The sequence below is a fragment of the Orycteropus afer genome, unplaced genomic scaffold, assembly GCF_000298275.1.
Source record: "Orycteropus afer afer isolate SDZICR_OR568_19922 unplaced genomic scaffold, OryAfe1.0 scaffold00025, whole genome shotgun sequence".
Lineage (NCBI taxonomy): Eukaryota > Metazoa > Chordata > Mammalia > Tubulidentata > Orycteropodidae > Orycteropus > Orycteropus afer.
Genome location: NW_006921612.1, coordinates 2,731,358 through 2,745,384, shown reverse-complemented (window position 1 = coordinate 2,745,384; position 14,027 = coordinate 2,731,358). Strand labels below are relative to the sequence as shown.

At 39.9% G+C, this 14,027-nt stretch overlaps 1 protein-coding gene across 1 annotated transcript in view; it reads left to right on the top strand.

Annotated features, from left to right (window-relative positions):
• Nucleotides 1-5,700: 5,700 nt before the first annotated feature.
• LPIN1 (lipin 1) overlaps nt 5,701-14,027 on the top strand; it is a 189,876-nt gene continuing 181,549 nt past the window's right edge. The window contains exon 1 of the mRNA XM_042783670.1: nt 5,701-5,751. Coding sequence (XP_042639604.1) covers nt 5,704-5,751 — 48 coding nt within the window. The 5' untranslated portion in view covers nt 5,701-5,703. The remainder of the gene's footprint in view (nt 5,752-14,027) is intronic.

Here is a 14,027-nt window from a genome sequence, read left to right as displayed (position 1 = left end):
GTTTGTGTTGTTGAAAAAAGGTGTTTGCAATGAACAAGTCGTTGGTCTTGCAAAATTCTACCATACGAGTTCCAGCATTATTCCTGTTACCAAGGCCAAATTTTCCAACTACCGGTGATTCTTCTTTGTTTCCAGCTTTTGCATTCCAAGATGACGTATAGCACTGGGCAAATTGGCTGCAAAGGACCTCTTTCAAGTGCTGAAGAGGAAAGATGTTTCCTTGAGGACTAAGGTGCACCTGACACAAGCCATGATATTTTCAATCGCCTCATATGCATGTGAGAGCTAGACAATGAATAAGGAAGACCAAAGAAGAATTGATGCTTTTGAGTTGTGGTGCTGGCAAAGAATGCTAAAAGTACCATGTACTGCTTAAAGAACTAATGAATCTGTCCTGGAGAAAGTGCAGCCGGAATGTTCCTTAGAAGAGAATGGCCAGACTTCATCTCATCTACTTGGTCAAGTTATCAGAAGGGACCATTCCCTGGAGAAAGTTGTCATGTTTGTTAAGGTGGAGGGTCGACAAAAGAGGGGAAGGTCCTCAATGAGATGGATTGACACAGTGGCTGTGGTAATTGGCCTTAAGTATAGCAGGGATCATGGAGCTGGTGCGGGATGGGGCGGCGTTTTATTCTGCTGTGCATAGGGTCACTATGAATTAGAGATGACTTGATGGCACCCAACAACAACAATAACATGATGATGATGATAACAGTTGTATATGTTGAGCATTTGACATAAAATATTTAATCTAATCCTCACAGTAGCCCTGTGACAAAGCTATTATTATTATACTCCTTTTACAGAGGAGAAAGTGAGGCTTAGAAATCTTAAGAGGTTTGCCCACGACTACACAGAGCTCCAGACTGGTGCCTAGGATCCTAAGTTTTAGCTCTATTTATAGTCAGTTCATCACAAAAACTAGTAGACAAATGTTTATACCAACTTTTTTCATAATTGCCAAAATCTGAGAACCATTCATCCCATCCATTCAATGGACTATTAGTTAGCAATTAAAACTTATGAGCATGGTTCATTTTCAATGCATTATGCTAAGTGATGAAAGTGACACTCTACAAAGAAGAATGAAGAAAATCAAAGACTCAGGGAACAATTAGTCCAAAGGACTAATGGAGCATGTGAACTCCAGCCTCTGTGACCCTCAGACCTGAAGAACTAGACAGTGCCTGGCTACTACTGCTGGTCACTCTGAAAGGGATCACAATAAGAGATTCCAGATAGAATGCTGGAAATGTGGAAAAAACCCTCAAAATCATGAAACAGACCAGACTTACTGGTCTCTTGAAGACTGGTGGAACCCCCAGGACAATGATCTTTAGACACTCTTTAAGTTAGGAACTGAACTTAGCCCCTCACCTCCAGGACTCAACTGCCAGCCGATCGATAGACCTATAAAGTGAACAGTAATATCAGGCAGGGTATGCACTCATTACAACAATCAAGCATATGAAATCAAGAGGACAGCATTTGCCCAGGGATAGAGAGCAAGGAAGGTGGGAGGTGATGGGAGTAAAGAATGAAGAGAAGAGGTGGGCACAGGGAGGAAGTGGAAAGAATGCTGTTACAATGTGGAGATTGTAGTGAATGTCACAAAACAGAATGTGTATGGATTGTTGAATGGAAAACCAATTTGTTCTGTAAACTTTCACCCAAGTCACAATTAAAAAAGAAGTGCTACTTCAATTAAAAAAAAAAAACAAAAAAAACAAAACCTTTTTTAATAATAATAAAAAAGTGAGACTCAAAAGCTCACATTCTGGATCATTTCTGGAAAAGCAAAACTGTAGCTGCAGAAAATAGATAAGTGGTTGCTGGGCCTGAGGCAGAGGTAGGGTATAATTGCACTGGGCACAAGGAAACTTTTTAGGATGATGAATGGTTCTCCATCTTGAGTGGGTGGTAGCTATACAACCGTATTTGTCTGCTAATACTTGCAAAACTGTACCCTAAGAAGGGTGAATTTTACTATATGTTAATTATAACAATAGAAAAGAATTAAAAAAAAAAAAGTTCACAATTTTGGGTCAGTCCCTGGATTTTTCTGGCCCTAAGTTTACCTGCCTCTGAAATGGAGATCACTAGCACCTTCTTTACTGAGTTTCTGTAAGAAAGCAACTGTAAAGCACAGGTATAGAGTGAATGGTAAACAAACAAAAATCAGACCAGTTTCCATTCCATTTTCTCTTCTCACTAGCCCCTGACAACCACTAATCTTTCTGTCTCTATGGATTTGCGTATTGTGGGTATTTCATAGTAATGGAATCATACAATATTGTATCTGGATTTTATCACTTAAAATAATGTTTTCAAACTTTGTCCATGTTATTGCATGGATCAGTACTTTATTCCTTTTTATGGTTGAATAATATTCTATTGTATGGATATACCACATTTTATCTGTACCTTTTGGCTATCATGAATAATGCTGCTGTGAAAAATTTGTGTACAAGCTTTTGTTTGAACACCTGTTTTCAATTTTTTTTTTGTGGGGGGGTATATATCTGGAACTGAAAATGTTGGGTCATTTAGTAATTCTATGTTTTAACATATTGAGGAACAGACACACAATTTTCCACAGTGGCTGTGTGTTAGATCTTGTATGACAACAGACAAATGGTTGTGGCATAGAATGAGATAATTTTCTTCTTAGCTGTGAGAAATATTATTGTTGAAATATATTGGTACAATATTTTTGGTGCTTTCAGTTGATATTTAATCTTTGAAATAAAACCAAACTCTGGGGTGTCAGAGATAGCAGTAAAATACAGATTTGGTATTAGATTTGAAACTTCATTTTCAGTCAGGACCAAATCCAAGCAGTGTGATTTTAAACCTCTGGCAGCCTTCCTAGCCTACCTCGTGAGGATGAAATCAATCCAACTATTGTACACAGAGAATTCTGGTGTGCGTGTGACTGTGTTTATGCTCTCTGAAGAATTTGAGTTGGATGGGCCAGAACATCTTTATCCAAGTTGCATGATTTTTTTGCAGCATGCTGCAATATTCCACAGGAATAGCAGTGGCAGTAATAATTTGATTCCAAGAACTGTTTCAAGTGCATTGTTTGGTTGAAACCAGGACTTAATTGTAATAATAAAGCAATTTGTAAGGGAAGAACACATTGCCTTTCTGTGCTTTCTCAGCAAGGATCAAGACTTGGGTAGATTTCCTCAGCTCACATCTGTCTTCCTTCCTGGGTACTGCCTCACAGAAAAAGAAAAAAAAAAAAAAATCTGTCCATTTTATTTCAGATGTGATTCTAGTATACTAGAATCTTCCTTTCCCAATTTATCGCTCCTGTTTTCCTCATTTAGTCCATGATCCCATCATCTACTTATTGATCTAAACCAGAAACATCAGTCATTCTCAAAGCCACCCTCTTCTTTACACAAGTAACCTATCCCACTCATCAAGTCCCTCTGATTCATCAGAAAGCACTCAGAGCTATCCCTTCTTTTTTGCCCCCATTGTCATCACCTTAGTTTACACTTAGTCATACTCTGTTTCAAACTGCCTTCATTGGCTTCTTTGCCACCAACACACCTTCCACTCAGATGTGTGAGTGATCTTTTTAAAACACAGATCTGACCATCTTCCTACTCTTCTATGGCTCCTTGTTGTCTCCACCAACAGTTTTCTAACTGTGTTCTGTAAAGCCTCAGTGTTTCTGTTGCCCAGATGGAGAACTCCAGGTTCCCTTTCCTGATTTAACTACAGTAATTCCCCTTTTGTCTATTTGTGTAATTGGCTCATTTTGTTCAAAGAGGGCTTTCTTAAAAAAAAAAAAAGGAAATGACTGGCCTCAAGTACAAAGCTGAAACCCCTTAGTGTACATACAAGACCCTTGACATGCAGGTCTTTCTCTAATGGCCCAGCCCCATGCCACTTGTCCCCTTCCACTGCCCCATCATGCCCTCCCACATGCTACACCTGTTTCCAGTCATGGGGAACCCTTTGTGGACCCCAAACATAGATGCATTGTATTTATTTATTTGAATGTGCTCTCTTTTCTGCTTAGAATGATTTTTGTTCCTCTTCCTTCTTCTCTTTGAAAGTCCCACTCATCCTTCAGAAGTAGCTCAGACATTGCCTTCTAGGGACGGAATGGAATCTTCCCTGTTTTCCTAACCAGGAAGATGGTTTTCTCCCTCCTGTATGCTCCCATGGGACCCTGGACATACAGTAGCTGTAGCCACAACAATTTTTTTCCTACATGTCTTCCTATCTGCTTCTTGCCATCCTTATTTGTCTTGTGACTCAAGAATGATATTCACATCTCATTTATCTCTGTTTCCAGTACCTAGTCTAGTACCTGGTACCTAGGAGATACTCAATGGATAATGATGTAAAATCTCACCATTAAACATCAGTCAGTCAACATATATGGGCTGGGCAACAGGTGGGGTGGTGGGACAAGGAGAGGACAGGACAGGATAAGAGAAGTGAGAGTGAGGAATTTCAAGGGTTGTTTGTTTGGGCTTCCTTAGTTAAACTCACACTTCACTGCTAACCAGAAGGCTGGCAGTTCAAACCCACCAGCCACTCCTTGGAAGGAAGGTTGGGCAATCTACTTCCGTAGTGATACTGCCTCGGCAATCCAAGGAAGGGTTGCTATGAGTCGGGGCCGACTTGACAGTACATAACAACAACAACAACAGTTAAACTCAAAGCACACAAAGTTTCAGTATAATTTAAGGTTGCCTAGGAACATAACTCTTAGAAAGTTTGCGGCTAATACCCGCATCCTGTCAGCACTTTGCGGATGCTCTAACTGAGCACTTGTAGGAAAAGCAGACTACACAGGTCTGACTAGTAGACTAACATCAATCCAATGGTATTAATAACTACTATGTGTATAAGCTTTCCACTTTTACCTGAATTGACTCAGATGATGCTCAGGCCAGTAGGGCAGAGGTGAATTGTCACTTTCATTTTACAGATAGGAAGACAAGTCCCAGGCCATCACCTAGTTAAGAAACACTAGAGGCAGCACTTAAATGCATGTCTTCTGACTCCAAATTCTATCATTTTTCCAAGCTACTATATCTCTTGCATCTTCACCAATTGGTTACATATGCTTTGTGAAGGCTGACAAGATGGAGAAAGTCTGAAAGAGTCAGGGAGAGAGATTTACAACTTAATGTGTCCTATAGGTCCCTGGATGGTACGAATGTTTTACACTTGGCTGATATCTGATAGGTTGGTAGTTTGAATCCAGCCAATAGTGCCACAGAAGAAAAGCCTGGCAATCTACTTCCATAAGGTAACACACTGCCAAGCCCAGTTCTCCTCCGACTCACATGGGGTTGCCATGAGTCTGAATCCACTAGATGCTAAAAGGTTTTTCCTATTCTTTGTAGTTTTCGCTAACATGCCCTGTTGTTGTTGTTGTTATGTGACATTGAGTCGGACCCGACCCATAGCGACCCCTCCTTGGGTTTCCAAGGCAGTAGCACAATGGAAGTAGATTGCCCCATCTTCCTTCTGAGGAGTGGCTGGTGGGTTTGAACCACCAGCCTTCTGGTTAGCAGTTAAATGCCTTAGGCACTACCCTACCAGAGCTCCCTAATATGCCCTATACAACTGAAAATTTATTCTTTAATGTACTCAAAGAAAATTTACCACATGCTTCTTGTTACTAGATTTGTAATGTTTGTTGTTTTTGTTTTTCAGATTCCAATAATGAGAGACCCTGGATGGATTAGAAATGTATGGTCTTCAAACATTAATGTGAGTGAAGTTGCTATAAATGTCCAAATTATGCTTTAATGTTTCATAATTAGAGAAAATATTCCTTGACAAACTGTGGGTTATTGTCATGGGTATGTGTATTCTCCAAACCAGAACCCACCAGTGCTTTCAGAGTTTGCCTATAGGACTCTCTGGATGTTTGATAAGCTTCCAATGTAGCTAAGAATTTTTTGGCTAGTGTCTCATCTCTTCTCCCTGCAATCTTTCCCTCCCCTGGCAGAGATCTGATGGTGCCATCTCCCTGATTAAAAAAAAAAAACACTGGACCTTGTGATAAGGTCCATATTAATCACATGCCATTTGTCCTTGGTGGACTATCATTACCAAGAGGGCAGTCACACATATCTAATAAAAGTCATTGCAGCTATACCTCAACCCTTCAAGGCATAGCTCTAGATTCTGCCTCTTCCTCTTGCAACAATTTGTTCCTTTGTCCTGCTGCCTCAGATCTCATTGCCTTGTACCTGGTTTCCAAGCTGTGGCCCTGTCCCTTCAGACTGGCTCTTTGATAGTATTTCATGCTTTGCTGTCCAGATGCTGTCTTTTTGGATCTCTCTAGACACCCCAGGGAGCTCTGGTAGTGTAGTGCCTAAGGCACTTGACCGCTAACCAGAAGGCTGGCGGTTCAAACCCACCAGCCATCCTCGGAAACCCAAGGAGGGGGAAACCCAAGGAGGGGTCGCTATGAGTCGGATCCAACTCCACGGCACATAACAAAAACAACAGACACCCCCATATTTAGCAGCTTGAGGGCCAGCACCATCCCCTACCCCTCATGTTTATTTCAGATTCTAGACTCTTATCACAGAGCTGGTCTCTGTTTTCTATTGTTTGGAAGAGGTAATTTGCTAAAGCTCTCTGGGAGGCAATTTCAATCTACATCTCTGGTTCTTTTCTCATAGTCCATTCACATTGCCCTGGCTCTGATCTGTAAGTTTTAGCAACATACAACTTGAGATCCTTTCTTCTAATATGGAGAATAGGCTTGAGGCCATACGTTGAGGGGTAGGGATGCTCAGCAATTACTGTTGGAATGGTTCAGGAAAGAAATGATAAAACCTGAACTCTTATTTGTCCCTATTGTGACCTTGTCTTAAATCTTGGGGATTTATAACAAAAATAAAATTTAGTCTCCGTCCTCAGAGCTTATAGTCCAGAGAGGGACTCTGCAACTGTGTGGACTTGAAATTTGCAGAGGACATATGAGAGTCTAGCACAGTGCCAGCCAGAGTGAGGATTCTTACTTGAGATTAATCCAGAGGCCTCAGGTTAAATGACTGAAGAATGCTTGTTAAGGAAGCCTGATCCTGGGATTTTCTGAGTTCTATTTCTGAGGGGATTGGCAGGGATATGGACCAATCAGAGGCTAGGAATCTTGACCAGCAGACAGTTAGTGGCAGTTGAGCTTGGAGGGAAAGGAACCATCCTCTGGAGGAGAAGGAGCAGGAAGTCCCGGTAAGTGAGTCCCCTCCTACTGTGGGTAGAGTGCAGGCCTGGCTGTCATGGAGGTGGGCTGAGGCTGCTTCCCACAGCCAAGTCCGCCTTCTTCAGACCCTAGGGCTGGAGCCCATGGCCACCAGGTTTGCAGCCCAAACTTCATGGTATAGCGCAATCTAAAAGAGGCAGGAAAGGAAAGGCAATCACTTGAGCCTCTACTGCCAGCCCTCTCCTAGGTACTTCATGGAGCTCATCTAATAGCAAGACAGGAAGCAGTGGATAGGTGATTGGAAGCAGGAAGTTCCTGTTTCAGGGGAGAGGTTACAGAAAATTTTTGCCGTATCTAGTAAGAGAATTGGATTCGGAATCAGAAGCCCTAGTCACAGCTCTACCACTTACAATGTGACATTGAGCAAGTTACCTAACTTCTATAAATTATAGATTAATTTGATCATAAGCATACAGAGTTTGCTGTTCACCACAAGTGTTGTAATTGAATAGATGAGGAGTTTATATCTCAAATTGGGTCGAGTGGGGGATTTAGAAGCAATTTCAGAAATTTGCTTCCAAGAGAGGGTAAGTGTTATGTGGAGTTTTGAAGAGGCATAACTGCTAGTCAGTATAGAGGCGGGAAATAGCACGGCGTATTTGGAGAAGTGGAGCCTGTGACTGGAAGAGAGGAGCAGTGAGAGTGGACATGGAAGGGGAGGTGGAGGTGTGAAACATGATGGCCAAGAAGCCTCGTCTGCTTTTCTAAGGCCTTGGACTTACTTCCTACAGGAAAGATAAAGGGGGGTGGGGTGAGTACTGAAGGGCCTTAAACAGACAGTGTTGTGTTCAAGTCTGCAGGCATGTTAGACAGTGGACTATAGAGATGGGCCCAGATGAACCAGTTTGAAGTGTTCGTGGAACATCCAAATGGAGGTGTCCAGTAAGTAGTTAGATATATGATCTGGAGCTGAGGGAAAAGGTCTGGACTGGAAATACTGAAATGCAGATCAACAGTATAATGGTGCTATTGACATCTCCAGAGTGCAGTCACCCAAGGAGTATATATGGTGTAAAGAGGTGAGCTGAGAGCATATGGGCAGATTTTTAATAAAACCTTCTGCCTCTATCATAATATTTGATAATTTTTATGCTCTGTTATCTCTATAAAGTAGATTCATAAATTCCAAAAATGTTTAATGACAAGAAACTGAATGGGAAGTATATCAGAGCAGGAAGTAAGACTCCCTCTTTGCTAATTACTGTGCAAGTGTGCCAGGCATTAAGTGATGAGTGTATTGTGGTTGTTCTTTTCTTTTAAGGGCTGGCCAGTCAGTAGAGGAGAAAGAAGGGTACACAGTGACAAAGCTTCATGAAATGCGCCACAACAGAGTTACATGTGAGCTGATCAATACAGAGAAGCAAGTGACTCATTCTTGGAACTGAGGAATGTTTGAGGAAAGGTTTTCTGAGGAGGTCCAACTCTCAGTTTGAAGAATCCAGCTTGGAATGCAGAAACCTTAAAGATACACACTCACCAATATACCTCCCAACTCCGTCTGTGCACACATGCCCACACATACACACACGACAGCAAAAGCCCTTGAATTCTGGAGGGACAGTTGCAGTAAGATGTTCACAAAAAGCTTAACCTGTTTTGATCAGGCAATGGTACCTTCTGGTACAATTTGTTACACTAAGTTTAGCACATCTTTCCTGCTGTCTCCCTAATGAGCAGCAAATGTCTCATTCTTGGCCAACGTGTACTTTGCAACATTTCTCATGAGAGCACACTTCTTAGAATTCTAGGTTATCCTGGCTTGGTTACTCTGAACTATATTTTGCTTTTTCTTTAAATTTCTTGTTGTCTTTAGGTTTGAAAAAAAAATGGATTTAAAACTTGGTTTTGTGGAGAAAGAAAGTGAAACTTTGCGTAGATTAAAATTTATTTTTCAAAAGTTTAATCTACATAATCATATATATAATAAACCAACCAAACCCACTGCCATCAAGTCAATTCCATCTCATACAACCCTATAAGACAGAGTCAAACTGCCCTGTAAGATTTCCAAGGCCATAAACCTTTACAGAAGCAGACTGCCACATCTTTCTCTCATGGAGTGGCTGGTAGGTTCAAACTGCTAACCTTTTGGTCAGCAGCCCAGAGCTTAACCAATGCTCCATCAGGGCTCCTACTTAATTACACAAACCATACACTATCATGTGTATAGTTTCTGTAATCGAGTAGGAGTTACTGGCTCACAATGAAAGCAACAGTCTCTTGCTTTTCATCCCTAGTCCCTCTTACCTTGAGTACTCATTTTTAAATATGTGTTTTTAGTTTTTCTAGTGATTATTTCCAAGTTAAAAAAAATGCTTGATTTCTATTTATTTATCTCCTTTTGACATTGCCCCTGTTGGCTTACACTCTAATAGATGAAGATGTAGCTGATTCTTACGCAGCACCATATGCAGTGTCTTATACTCTACCATTTATGTATAATCCTACCATGTTTTAGTTTGTTCCATAGCCAGACTGAGTTTCTTGTATGTGGGTTTCTCTTGGGGGTGGGGGGTAAGGCGGTGGGAAGGGCGGTTCCTATAATTTAAGTTTGCTTTTTTTTTTTTTCCTTGTCAGAAGGAGAAATACATGCTTCTCACTCAGCTTTACCCTACATTTAGTCTATCATTTGGAAACCATCACATTCTTTTCATCCTATTGTTTTTGTTGTGGTTAGGTGCCATTGAGTCACTCCCCACTCATAGTGACACTATGTACAACAAAAAAGAACACTGCCCAGTCCTGCACCATACTCACAATCATTGCTATGTTCTCCTTCAGGGTATTAATTTGTTTTAATTGGAATCTGTCTTCTCTTTGGACTACAATTTTATGCAGTTCTTAATCTTTCTTTTTCATTCAGCAAACTCTTATTGAAATAGACTCAACCACAACTGGTGTGTGGTTTTTGTTTCTTTCTATGTATCTAGCAGTTACCATGAGACAGGTTATTTTCCAAGAGCTTTATACATATTAATTGATTTAATTCCTCCTAACCTAGGAAGGAAGGTTGGACAATCTACTTCCATAGTGATACTGCCTCGGAAACCCAAGGAGGGTTTGCTATGAGTTGGGTTCGACCCGATGGCACATAACAACAACAAACAACCCTATAAGTTGGTCCTATTACTATCTCCATTTGATAGATGAGAAGTTGAGCAAAGAGAGGTTGCGTAACATGCTTAAGGGCACACAGTTGGTAAGTGGCAGAATTAATGTTTAAACACAGGCATTCTGACTCCAGAAAACTTGCTCCTCCATTACTATGATATGCTGCCTCTATAAGACATTTCTCTTTCTCGGTAGTTTCTATTTACATTTATTCCTTGCATTTAGTATCTTTATTATGTTCTAATCTACCTCTGTGGACTCAAATTAAAAACTAAACTCACCTTTTCTCTAGAGGAGCTGTGTCTTATTGCTTGCTCTGAAGTCCTCTGCAGAGCTACCATCCTGGAAGCTTCTCACTTGTCACCTGGATTTGAGTTTCCTTCCCTTGTTTACTCTTCATCTTTCTGGCATACACTTTTAGGGTTTCCTTCAAGGAAAGAGACATAAGAGATACATTTATTTTTCAACAGTTTCTACATGTACAATTTAGTGATGTTGATTACATTCTTTGAGTTGTGCAACCATTCTCACTCTTCTTTCCTAAGTTGTTCCTACCTCAGCATAAATTCACTGCCCCTTAAGGTTCCTATTTAATCTTTTGAGTTGCTGTTGTTAATTTGATCCCATACAGACAGTTCTTAAAAGAGCATTGTGCTTAAGGCAGACTTCTTTTACTAGTTACACTACTGTTTGGTTTTAAGAAGACTTCAGAGTATACTTTTGGTTTAAGGTTTAAAGATTATGTCAGGACAATAGTTTCAGGTGTCCATTTACCTCAATGGCTCCAGAAAATCTAGATTCCTTGAGATTTTGAAATTTTGTTCTAAATTTTCCCTCTTTTGATCAGGATTCTTCTATGGTCTCTTTGATCAAAATGCTCAGTAATGGTAGCTGGACACCATCTGGTTCTTCTGGTCTCTTGGCAAAGGAGGCAATTGGCAACACATTCCATCTCTTCCTCCTATTTCTGACTCTCCTTCTTCCTCTGTTGTTCCAGGTGAATAGAGACCAATTGTTATGCCTTGGATGCTCTCTTGTAAACTTTTAAGATCCCAGGCACCACCCAAAAAACTAGGTAGAATAGAAGTGCTAAGAACGTTATTAGGCCAATTAACTGGGATATCCCATGAAACCATGACCCTAAACCTCCAAACCAAGGAATCAAATCTCATGAAGTCTTTGGTTGTACATAAGCAAACTCAAGAGTTACAATTTTTTTTGTTGTTGTCACTGTTATAAATCTGTTTATCACACAACTTTTGCCAATTAACTTTTTATAGTTATACAATTTTATTGACAGCAATTGCTGTGCAACCCTACCCTTAATCAATATGATTCTTTCATCATTGTTAAACCCCTTTCCCCTCTCCCTCCTGCCCCAGTCAATCACTAATAAATTGTGGTCTCTATACATTTGCCTATTTTATATATATATATATATATATATATATATATACACACACACACACACACATATATATATACACATATATATACACACACATATATATATACATATATATATATATATACACACACACATATATATGAGGTTAGATAACATTTGTCCTTTTGTGATTGGTTTATTTCACTTATTTCAAGCTCCATCCATACTGTTGCATGTACCAAGACTTCATTTCTCATACAGGCTTAAATTGTATTCTGTTGCATGTATGTACCACATTTTGTTGATCCATTCTTCTGTTGAAGGGAATTTAGGGTCTTTCCACATTTTGGCTACTATGAACAGTGCTACAGTGAACATTGGTATACAAGTCTCTTTTTGAGTCTCTGCTTTTAAGTCCCTTGGGTTTACACCTAGGAGTGGAACTGCTAGGTCAAATGGTAGTTCTAAGGAGCTCTGGTGGTGTAGTTGGTAAGGCACTTGGCTGCTAACCAGAAGATCAGTGGTTTAAACCCACCAGCTGCTCCACAGGAACAAGATGGGGCAGTCTATTTCCATAAAGATTTATAGCCTTTGAAACCCAATGGGGGTTGCTATAAGTTGGAATCAACTCGAACGCAGTGGGTTTTATGTTAGTTCTATTTTTAGAGTTTTCAGGAACCACCATAGTTTCTCACTGTGGCTATACTATGTTGAGTACTTGTCTATCTGAATATCTTCTTTAATTTAGCTTCACATTTGGTAGTTTGAATGGATTTAGAATTTGAAGTTGATGTTCAATTTCACAGAATTTTGGGCACACTGTTCCATTGACTTCAAACAGCAATATTTCCTGTATGCCAGTCTGATTCTTACTCTTTTACTGGCAACCTGTTTTATTTTATTTTAATACTTTTTCTATCTGAAAGCTTTTAGGGTCTTTTATTGATCTGCTGTGTCTTAAAACTTCATAATGATATGCCTAGCAGTGGGTCATTTTTCATTTATTCTACTCAGCACTTGATTTCTTGGAATATAATAAAAATACCAAAATCAGTTGCCATGGAGTCATTTCCAACCTATAGCAACCCCATGTGTTGCCAAGTAGAACTGTGCTCCATAGAATTTTCATGGCTGGGCCTTTTAGAAGCAGATTGCTAGATCTTTCTCTGAGGTGCCTCTGGGTAGGTTTAAATCACCAACCTCTCAGTTAGTAGCCAAGCACTTAATGAACTCTGAGTATCAGCAGATGAGATATTTCAACAGATTAAAGGAAAACTGAAAGCAAATAAAAAGGGCCAGGAGTGACTAAGGGTCTTTTCCCATTTGCTTTCATGTTCCAAATCTGATTAAATATCTTTTCCTCCCAAGGTATCCCTCCTGTTTTTGTCATTGTTTTAAGTTTTTAAGTGCTCGATTTCCTTGAAATTTAATGAGCTCTCTGGAAGTACAGGGAAATTAAAGGCACATTTGCCGATTCTTTCCCATCTGCTTTCTCGAACTGGAAACCCTGCCCTTGGCTTTTCTTCCTTGCCTAGCATTCATTGTTAATAGGGCAAGTGCACAGGTATCTGATGATGTTCATTGTGTTCTTATCTAGAAATGCTTTCTTATAGCCAATTACTCCTTTAGCATGAATCATTATAACACCACCCTGTTAACTTTTGTCTGGCATGGATCAGTGACAGGCAGTAGCACAATCAGATACAACCATAATGAACTTAATTAGTCTTATAAGAAATGGTCATTGTTTGCTCAGTGAATTCCTAGGTTTTATAGAGATATCCTAAAGTCCCTTTCTCATTTGTGAATAGCAGTCATGTAGCAATGTTTCACTTTAATGCATATTCTTAATCCTCTCTCTATTAATCTCTTCCTCATCCCCAGTGAACGTCTTATGCTGAACTGCTTGTCCTGTTTTTCTTGCTGAAGACACTATTTATCTATTAGATGACATGTGTCTTGAGCACTGAAGCATCTCTTTATTATTATTATTATTGTAGTTTGGGTAAAAGTTTACAGAGCAAATTAGATTTCTGTTCAACAATTGATAACACATTTTGTTTCATGACATTGGTTGTAATCCCACAGTGTAGCAGCAGTCTTCTTTCCTTCCTGGGTTCTCCGTTTCCATTTATCCTCCTTTTTCTGTCCCTTGCTGTCTTGTGAACTTTGTTTTTTGGGCAAATCCTGCCCTTTTGGTCTTGTATGGTTGATTGTTCGGAGAAGTAGGTTCATCACTGGTGTTATTATTCACTTTATAGGCCTATCTAT